The sequence below is a fragment of the Pseudorasbora parva genome, chromosome 21 (assembly GCF_024679245.1).
Source record: "Pseudorasbora parva isolate DD20220531a chromosome 21, ASM2467924v1, whole genome shotgun sequence".
Lineage (NCBI taxonomy): Eukaryota > Metazoa > Chordata > Actinopteri > Cypriniformes > Gobionidae > Pseudorasbora > Pseudorasbora parva.
In genome coordinates, this window is record NC_090192.1 from 14,650,535 (window position 1) to 14,661,681 (window position 11,147).

Sequence of the window (11,147 nt, forward strand, 5' to 3'; positions counted from 1 at the left end):
ATCAATGTAACACAGAATACAGTATGTGCATAACTCAAATCTAACAACAAGAACTCAAACAGGAAAACAGGGAAAATGGATACAGAATAAAACAGAAAAATACGGTTACAGGTAGTGTATTACAGTTTCCACAAACAAAGTAAGCAGCAAAAACTTCTTTAAACGCTGATAGTAATAATAAGAAATGTTTCTTGAGCACCAAATCAGCATATTAGTCATGTGAAGCTGAAGACTACATTAATGACTGTTGAAAATTCAGCTTTGACTTTAGAGGAATGCAAATATATTCCAACAGAAAACAGTCATTTCAAATTGTAATAATATTTCACAATATCACAGTTTTTACTGTATTTTCCATCAAATAACTGCAGCCTTGGTGAACTTGGAGATTTCTTTTCAAAACACAGTAGTGTATATACATACACTCTATTGCCTAAAGTATTGGGACACCCCTCAAAGTCCTTGAATTCAGGTGTCCCAATCACTTCCATGACTGCAGGTGTCTAAAATCAAGTCATGCAGCCTAGGCATGCAGACTGCTTCTACAAACGTGTGAAAGAATGGGTGGCTCTCAGGAGCTCAGTAAATTCAAGCGTGCACAAAGCAAGGTCCATAAAGACATGGAGGAGCGAGTTTAATGTGGAGGAACTTGACTGGCCTGCACAGAGTCCTGACCTCAACCTAATATAAAACCATTGGGATGAAATAGAATGGAGCCAGGCCTTCTCATCTAAAATGGAAAAAAACCTTTTAATTATAGGTACAATAATAACATAAACGTGTGATTTAGTAAATGTTTTAATAGCTTGATCGGTAAGTTTCTTTAAATGTTTTTGAAAGTATCTTATGCTCACCCAGGCTGCATTTAGTATTTTTTATATTGTAAAACATATTGCAATTTAAAATAACTGTTTGTGTAAAAAAAAAAAAAATATATATATATATATATATATATATATATATATATATATATATATATATTATATATATATATATATATGTATTGTATGTTGCATATTAAACTGAATCCTGAAATGACACTGAAGACTAAAGTAATAGAAATCAGGAAATTCTGAAAATGAATAACTGCAGCCTTGGTGAGAAGAAGAGATTTATTTTAAAAACATTAAAAATCTTACCGATCCCAAACTTTTGAACGGCAGTGTATATGCACAATTTCACAATGCACATTTTGTTTTAATTGTTTATCATAACAATAGGCTTACAGCATAACTTGATGAGAATTACTCTGTTATACAGGTGTTTCGTGATGGCATGAGTGTGCCGGTGTTCTTTGTGGCCAGTAGGGGGCATCATGCTGATATAGGGGGCATCACTCCAGGTTCCATGCCTCCCCACTCCACCTGTCTACAGCAGGAGGGCGCCGTCTTCACTTCCTTTAAACTGGTCACGGGTGGGGTCTTTCAGGAGAAAGGTTAGAATAAAGTGTACCGTGTACAGATAGTACTGAATTATTATTATTATTATTATTACCATATTGTAATACCAGGGTATTTCCATGGTCAGTCCATATTAGACTAGTATTTATTTTCATTTTTTATTTATGTCTATCAGCTGTGACCGAAGCCCTCATGGCACCTGCTCAATACCCAGGATGTTCTGGGACACGCAATCTCCGTGACAACCTTTCAGACCTTCGAGCACAAGTAGCAGCCAATCAGAGGGGCTGTCAGCTTGTGGGGGAGTTAATCACCTTCTACGGCCTGGAGGTCGTCCAGGCATACATGGGATACATTCAGGTGTGGACATTGGTGTGATGTATTAAATATGGCTGGTGAAAATCTCAGCTTGATGGTTTTGTCAGGGATTGCCTAATAGTCATCATAAAACACCCTGTGTATATCGAATATCTAGAGTAACGCAGAGCTTGCAGTTCGTGACATGCTGAAGGACTTCGCCCGTCGGCGGCGACAGGAAACGGGTTCCCTTGAGGTTGAAGCAGAAGATCAAATGGATGATGGGACACCAATCAGATTGAAGGTCCAGATTGATGAACAAGAAGTAAGAAATTATATTAACTTTTTTCAAATTAAAATACATTTCTGAAATAGAACTGAATTGTTTTTTGCATTTTGATCCTTTCCATCCTTCTATGTTTTATACTATATTTCTGTTATCGTCCTATCTATGTTTCATACTTCTATGTTTCATACTGTATTTAATATCGAGATATTTGGACTCTTGAGCAACATTTAAATTCAAAAATAATAAAAAATTGTGTTTTAATCAGAATTATTTTGCTCCTATTCTATTGCGCCCTGTCTGTTTGAAGTGTATGTTCACTGGAACTCAAAGTCTCTAAAGTCTGTGAAGTTTAACGCAGACTCACATGCTGTCCAAAACGAGCCTTTATGCAAAATGGAAATATTTGCTTGACTTTCTAACATTTACAGATAAAATGCAATTCGCTGAGAAAAAACACATCTCAAAAGCATTAAAGAGAACCTGCATCAGTCAGAGTACATTACTGGGCTATATTATATGCTTTCGTTTGAAGTGTATATGAACAAAGTGCACAGAACACAGACTATATTTAGCCTTTTTACTAAAACAGCAAATTATATTTACTAAACAGCTAATTAGTATGAGTGCGCAATTCCAAAAAAGCATAACGTTCTGTCTGTGTGATCTTCTAGAAAACAGACACAGCTACAGTGGGGCAAAAAAGTATTTAGTCAGCCACCAATTGTGTAAGTTCTCCCACTTAAAAAGATGAGAGAGGCCGGTAATATTCATCATAGGTCAACTTCAACTCTGATTTGTAAAGAATTTATTTGCAATTTATGGTGGAAAATAAGTATTTGGTCACCTACAAAAAAGCAAGATTTATGGCTCTCACAGACCTGGAACTTCTTCTTTAAGAGGCTCCTCTGTCCTCCACTCGTTACCTGTATTAATAACACCTTTTTGAACTCGTTATCAGTATAAAAGACATCTGTCCACAACCTCAGACTCCAGACTCTACTATGACCAAGACCAAAGAGCTGTAAAAGAACACCAGAAACAAAATTGTAGACCTGCCCCAGACTGGGAAGACTGAATCTGTAATAGATAAGCAACTTAGTGTGAAGAAATCAACTGTGGGTTTAATTATTCGAAAATGGAAGACATACAAGACCACTGATAATCTCCTTCGATCTGGGGCTCCACGCAGGATCTCACCCCGTGGGATGAGTGATCACAAGAACGGTGAGCAAAAATCCCAGAACCACATGGGGGGACCTAGTGAATGACCTGCAGAGAGCTGGGATCAAAGTAACAAGGTACACACTATGCCGCCAGGGACTCAAATCCTGCAGTGCCAGACGTTCCCCCCTGCTTAAGCCAGTACATGTCTGTGCCCGTCTGAAGTTTGCTAGCGAGCATTTGGATGATTTTGATGCTAGAGAGGATTGGGAGAATGTCGTATGGTGAGATGAAACCAAAATAGAACTTTTTGGTAAAAACTCAACTTTTCATGTTTTTTTGTTTTGTTTTTTTTTGTGGAGGAGAAAGAATGCTGAGTTGCATCCAAAGAACACCATACCTACTGTGAAGCATGGGGGTGGAAACATCATGCATTGGGGCTGTTTTTCTGCAAAGGGACCAGGACGACTGATCCGTGTAAAGGAAAGAATGAATGGGGCCAATTATTGTGAGATTTTTTAGTAAAAACTTTCCATCAGCAATGGCATTGAAGATCAAACTCGGCTGGGTCTTTCAGCATGCGAATGATCCCAAACACACCGCTCGGGCAATGAAGGAGTAGCTTCCTAAGAAGCATTTTCAGGTCCTGGAGTCTCCAGATCTTAACCCCAAAGAAAATCTTTGGAGGGAGTTAAAAATCTGTGTTGCCCAGCAACAGCCCTAAAACATCACTGCTCTAGAGGAGATCTGCATGGAGGAATGGGCCAGAAAGGGATCTTATTATAACATTACCGCCCCCTTAATATGCAAGTTTCCACCCTCAGCTCCACAATTTTTTTTGTCAAGCAACAACAGTAAACAATGTAAGAACATGCTCGTCCTCATTTAATGGTAAAGAATAATAGATAAAACTCTACAAACAGTACAAACTGAGTGCTAAAATGACATTAAAAAGGAAAATATTTCAAGTTGCAGTACAGTGAAGATCAATACCTCTGTCCATTGTTGTGTCTGTCTGCAGGGCAGCGCAGTGTTTGATTTCACCGGCACAGGGACAGAAGTGTGGGGCAACTGTAATGCTCCTCGTGCCATCACCCTCTCTGCCCTCATATACTCTCTGAGATGCATGGTGGGCCAGGACATCCCCCTCAACCAGGTGAAGCACTTTGGTGGATTGTGCTCAATAAAATCTATTCATTTTCAGAATTTCCTGATTTTTATTACTTTAGTCTTCAGTGTCATTTCAGGATTCAGTTTAATATGCAGATTTGCATATTAGGGGGAGCAAGCACTGAGTAATGTTTATTAACAACATACTTACTATACGATTTGGGTTACACATTATTTAAAGGTGTGTTTGTTAAACTGTAACTATACATTTAGGTACTGAGTAATATTAAGTAACTACATGTGAGAGTTAGTTGAATGTAATTACGCATAATTTATTACTATAGTAACTACATGTAACATATGTAATTATGACTGTAATAAATTATTTACCCAAGAAGACTTTCTTGCAAATAATAATATTACAATTATTATTAAATTAGAAAGTCTTCTTGTGTCATGATTTGTTTTGTGTTACAGGGCTGTCTGACCCCTGTTAAAGTCATCATCCCCCCTGGCTCGATCCTGCAGCCGTCTCAGAATGCTGCAGTAGTGGGCGGTAATGTGCTGACCTCACAGAGAGTGGTGGATGTCATCTTCAGAGCCTTCCAAGTCTGTGCAGCCTCACAGGTGTGTTTTATCAAACAGAATGGTCTGAATCTACAGCAGTTGAGGAAATCTCCTTGAGCTTCTGAACTCACACGGCAAAAATCCAGACCTGGATTTCAGACCGTATGGTTTTGGATGCTTAAGGTCAAGTCCAATTTATTTGTATGGAGCTTTTCACAATGCACAGATTTTCTGTAAATCTACTTTAAAACAATTTCACGATATGAGCTGATGGAATCTCACGATGAAGACGATGATGACTTGGAAACAGGAATTTTAATAATGAAACTCAAGAAACATGTTGTTGACATTGACAAAGACGGACCAACACTGAGTGAGAACTAAGGACTTAAAGGGATAGTTCACTTTGAAATTACTTTTTGATATGTTTTAGCATACCTCATGGGCATCTGAGATGTAGGAGTATTTGTTTCCCCAGTAGTTTCAATTTTGATCATTTTAGGTCAAACCGTTCTTGTCTGTGCCTCACATAATGCAGGTCTATGGTCAAGTTAGAAGTGACCAAACACCTCCACATTTTCCCTATTTAAATACAATTACACAAATAGCTGAACGACCTAGTATGGTAACACAAAATAAAACATGGCGCTTTTCTTAGCGGGTTAAAAAGGAACTGTAATGTATGGCGGAATAGCACTTTTGAGAGTACTTTGACTTGGCGTAGTATGCTGGTCTACTTCCTGTTTCCTGACAGACAGACCCAGTAACATTTAAAGACATACACACATTAAAACAGATAAGAGGAATAAAATGGGCTAAAATGACTGACAACATGTAAACATATTAAAACTAATATAATCTAATATACATAAAATCATTATAGTATATGAGTGGTTAAGACATGTGTCTTGTATGACAGTGTCACATAGTGGCCAGTGAGATTAAATATTAGCTGTGCAATAATACCAACCTTATCTCACAGAAAAACATAACTTTATGGAGGTGGAGTCCATTTAGACGCCATTTATGATCCCACTTTGTGCTTTCTCTCATATTTTCTTTTAAGGGTTGCATGAACAATGTGTCATTCGGCAGTGAGAAAATTGGTTACTATGAGACGGTTGCCGGTGGTGCGGGGGCGGGGCCAACCTGGAATGGACGTGGTGGAGTTCACACTCACATGACAAACACTCGTATCACTGACCCTGAGATCCTGGAGAGCAGGTCTGAATATTTAACAGCATTATATTCATTCATAACATGAAAGATATTTGAAGTTGAGTTGATTGGCTTCCCAGGTATCCAGTGATTCTTGAGCAGTTTTCTCTTCGGCCCGGTTCTGGAGGCAAAGGTCTGTACCAAGGCGGTGATGGTGTGGTCCGGAAACTTCGATTTCGTAGTCCAGTGGTTCTGTCAGTACTGACAGAGAGGCGCTCTACACGACCCTATGGCCTACACGGTACCTTCATTTGCATTTATTTATTTATTTATTTATTTATTTACACAACAATCAGGCATAACATTATGACCTTAACATGATGATATTGTGTTGGTCCCCCTTTTGCTGCCAAAACAGCTGCCAATGGTTCAGTATGGGCACCCTGACTGGTCTGCGGTTATGCAGCCCCATACGCAACAAACTGCTATGCTCTGTGTATTCTGACACCTTTCTATCAGAACCAGTATTAACTTCTTGAGCAATTCTTGCTCTCCATGTGCATCAATGAGCCTTGGCCGCTCATGACCCTGTTCCTGATGCACCACTGTTCCTTCCTTGGAGCGCTTTTGATAGATACTGACCACTGCAGGCTGGGAACATCCCACAAGAGCTGCAGTTTTGAAGATACTTTGACCCAGTCATCAAAATTTGTCCCTTGTCAGACTTGCTCAAATTCTTACGCTTGCACATTTTTATTGTCATAATTTTATGCCTGATTGGTGTATATATATAATGTATATGTATATATATATATATGTGTATGTATAATATATATATATATATATATATATATATATATATATATATATATATATATATATATATATATATATATATATATATATATATATATATGTGCTTTCATCTATGTGCTTAAGGTTACATACACATACATATAATTTTTGGCTTGTCTAGGAGGTAAAAATGGAGCACCAGGGCTGAATTTGTTACATAGAACGGATGGCAGAGTCTTAAATTTAGGGGCGAAGAATACCATCAGCCTGGATCCTGGGGTAAGACAAACTATGCGTGTTTTTGTATACTTCTAAATGCCTCCAAATCAATAATACTTTGGTTAAAAGGAGAGACAGCATTAGAGTTCTAGAAATAAAGCTGTATGTTTGTATACATATGTATATGTACTTTTTTTCTATTCAATTTTGAAGCAAAAAAGTTTTTGAAAATCAGATAAAAAAGCTAAAGGACACAAAGCATTGCATATTTATATTGCGAATAATACATAATCAAATTAAAACTGATGGAGAAATGAAACTATTAATTTAAATTTGTTGATTATAGCTACAGAAAAAATATACAATATATTTTACATGAATTAAGTATCCAGATTGAGGCACGAGCTGTTCAGGCTTTTCCTTCTTCTGGAAAGTGTGACAGGGAGCAGCAGCAAATTTCAAAATACATCAAAATACACTTAACTTCCACTCAAAAATGGCCATTTATAACATATAATAAATGATCTGTGGGGTATTTTGAGCCGGAACTTCACAGGCACATTCTGAGGACACCTGAGACTTACATCTTGTTAAAAGGGGCATATCTTTAAAAGATTAAAAAGAAGTAGTAGGGAAAATTAATCGATTAAAGGTAGGGTAGCTAAGAATTGGTTATAAAACTTTTTTTTCCAAAATTGTTTAAACTTTCTTTATATATCAATACATAATTCAAATGTAAGTACTCTAAAAAAGAAAGTATAAAAAATTGAGTGTCTGTAGACCTCTCACGACTCATTATTTCCATTCACTCCACCTTCTCCCCTCTGGGCTCTTTCCAAAGCCACACTCCCAAAATACATGAATGCTCTAGGCCGACCGCTCAGCTGGAAGACGCATTATTTACCTGAGGGGAACGGAGTGCATGTACTGACATCATCATTCAGATGTCACACTGCACATGCAAGGAGTCCGTTGACGGCATAGATATGATATCTATGGTTGATAGGGCAGAAGCAGTGCATATGGAGAGCGGGAGCCACGTCGCTGATCACTCGCAGCTGAACTGTGTATTGCAAATACAGACTATAATATCGTCCATTGTCACATTTGCCGGTGTTCTTCTCCGAGATGTGCTTTGATTTATGACGGGCAGCATATATGCCCCATTCCCAAACACACATGGATATAATGTGCTGTATATACATTGTTCACTTGATAAATGTAACATTAAAGTTAAGATACGCTTAGATTAATCATTTAAACAGGCATTGGAAGTTTTGGCAGTGATGTGTTTTTGTGTATTTTATTATTTATTTCACAGCGCTGGGTGTTATGTGGTGATTGTGAAACACACGGAACACTGCACTACATGATTTTATGGTGAAATTAGTTGTCTTTCATGTTAATCGGGTCAAGTTGATCAAGAACTATGCACTGTGGCTTTAATTCAGCGCAAGCAGCATAGAAAAAATAGACAACAGACTCGCTGACAGAAGGGCATGCTTATAGAACAGCAGAAATATGTTGGTTTCTCTTCTTGAAATACCCTTACATTTAGTTTAATTTAAACACTTTCAAAGGGTCAATGTTAGTTTTCACATACATTTTCCATCTACGTCGTAGGCTATACATATCTATGCTTGAACTCCTCAAATCAAACGGGTGCGCGCACGTGGGCAGATCCTGTAGCGAAAGCGGTGGTACTCATCAGGGATGTCCCGATCAGGTTTTTTTGCCTCCGAGTCATTTGATTTTGAGTATGTGTCGATACCGAGTCCCGATCCGATACTTCTATAATACATAAAAAAAGAATAAAGAAGAGCGAAAAAACGAACCAGGATGTTCCTTATTTTTTATTTTATTCACCTTATTTTAACATTCAACAACTCTAACAAACAGAGCACTTCTGTGAGGTAGCTTGAACAATCAAGTAATAAATAACATAAATTCTTCACTTTTGGATTTTAGTGCAACAGTAGGCCTAAATATAAACAAGTCTGGGACCGTAGTTGCGCAGAGCAGGAAGTACAATGGCGATATCAAAAGCCCGCCCATACTCTCACAGATGCAGAACAATTAATTATGTTGGTGTGAAATAAACATGGAAATTAAATAATCTGCTCCCAAAACTCCCAAAAAAAAGTCTGTTAGTGCCTCAGTGACAACTTCACTCAGAGAAGATGTCGATCTCAGCTGTCAATCATGACATCACACAGCCGGTTTTATAGCATCAAATAACTAACTAAAACTAAACTTATTTAAAAAACAAACACTTGAAATTAAATCATCGTGACAATAACTGCCTACAATGACATAAACTAACTTTAGGGAAAAAATATTTGAAATGTAATTTGATTGAAGTGTAATTAACAATGCTTTTCAGGTTTTTATAGGTGTAACATTAGTTTTTAGGTTGAGAAATTGAATAAAGTAGGCTAATCAAATGTAAAATAGCTGCATATTTAACTGTTTAAATTAAAGACTAATCCTTACAAAAGTTATTCAATCAAGAGCAGTGAGTGATTCCTTATCTTTTGTTTGACAATAAACAGACAGCAGTAAAGGTTACTGCCCCTTTAAGACCTAATGGAAGGCTCTGCGTTGTCTTTCTCGACTGTAAAGTCCTCTTAAGGCATATTCAGACCATGTCTGCTTGGATACTTATCAAGATGGACATGTTGACATACTTCTTGTGTGAGTTTGTCCTTTTAGGCACAAGACTTGAAAGAGAACTCAATATATGCGCGCTGTGAGATGAGTGCGCACTTCCGGATGATTCACAAAGACAGATCAGCGTGCGCGCGCTCATTCGCGTCTTCTGGCGAATATACCCGAGTGATGACTGAAAATGACTGCTCATATTCGAACATACAGCAGCACTCGCATGAATTGAACAAAGTTTACACAGATAGACCATTTTGCCCACGTTTTTCTTTTATTAGCGCTGTAGTAATGTATCACTGAGGAGCCAGCACGTGTATCCATCGACATAAACATGCGTAACGCATTATTTTCAAGTTAAACCCATATTATTGATGCGTCATCAGATGCGAGATGAACCGCGGTGCAAGTGCGCACCGTTTACACGGCAACCCGGAATATTCATCCGAGTCCTGATCGGGATGTAACGTCCGATTCCGATCGAGTCTAAAATCACGTGATTGGGCCCGATTTCCGATCACGTGATCGGATCGGGACATCTCTAGTTGCCGTGGTAGCAAGAGAGAGTGACAGTCGCCCAAGCCAATCACTTCTTTCTTCCCGAACGAAAATAATGAGCGCTGTTTCTTGCAAATTAAAAAGTCTAGAGTCGCTTGATTTTTATACTCTCTTTTTCAGAGTACTTACTTTTTAATTATGTATTGATTGATTGATGTATTGACATATCAAGAACATTTGGACAAAAGTGTTTTTGATCATTCTTACCTACCCTACCTTTAAAGAATAGTTTACTGCCATTGTGAGACTAACATGTAATCAATAAAAAGTAACTGTTTACATTTGCGGTGCTGTGCCCTTCAGAGTGAGCAGGGCATAGAGATGCATGACTTCTAAAGAATTTCCCAGGCATCTGTGCCATTCAGAACTGAAGTGAGAATGCCATTTGAATTCCAATTCAGTTCCTGAATTTGAATTGAGCTAGCAAACAGGATGCCATATTGCCATTTAAAAAATTGAAATGCATCATGTTTGTTACCTCAATTTTGGATGCAATGAAGTTGAATTAAAATCTGTTAAAAATCTGTTATTTTTAACTCAACAAACTTTGAATGCTGATTTGACAAAGCCTTAAAAATAATTGGAGGGATGGAGGGATGGATGGATGGATGGATAGATATATGTTTTTTTTAAGAAGTTGTTTTCTGTTAGTGGAGTTAGCGACAAGAAACTTTAAATAAAATGGACTTGTGTAACCTGTGGCATACATGACAGGACATGTTCAGTCTGTTCACCCCTGGAGGAGGTGGATATGGACATGATGATGAAGAGGATGGAGACCATCAGCTTCCTTCTAAACGTCGTTGCCTGCATGAGACGCAGGATACAGTCTAAGAAGACTTCATGGATTCATGCTTTTTAGGGAACAAAGCATTGGACAATAGAGAAACATTTTTTTAGAAAGATGAAATAAAGTCTAATGCAACCTCTTA

At 37.8% G+C, this 11,147-nt stretch overlaps 1 protein-coding gene across 1 annotated transcript in view; it reads left to right on the plus strand.

The window, feature by feature from the left end:
• Positions 1-11,147, plus strand: part of oplah (5-oxoprolinase, ATP-hydrolysing) — a 56,140-nt gene extending 44,993 nt beyond the window's left edge. Inside the window, exons 19-27 of the mRNA XM_067429653.1 lie at positions 1,261-1,435; positions 1,576-1,760; positions 1,876-2,022; positions 4,169-4,303; positions 4,735-4,884; positions 5,891-6,048; positions 6,123-6,283; positions 6,959-7,056; positions 10,930-11,147. Of these exons, the coding sequence (XP_067285754.1) occupies positions 1,261-1,435; positions 1,576-1,760; positions 1,876-2,022; positions 4,169-4,303; positions 4,735-4,884; positions 5,891-6,048; positions 6,123-6,283; positions 6,959-7,056; positions 10,930-11,049 (1,329 nt within the window). The 3' untranslated portion in view covers positions 11,050-11,147. The remainder of the gene's footprint in view (positions 1-1,260; positions 1,436-1,575; positions 1,761-1,875; positions 2,023-4,168; positions 4,304-4,734; positions 4,885-5,890; positions 6,049-6,122; positions 6,284-6,958; positions 7,057-10,929) is intronic.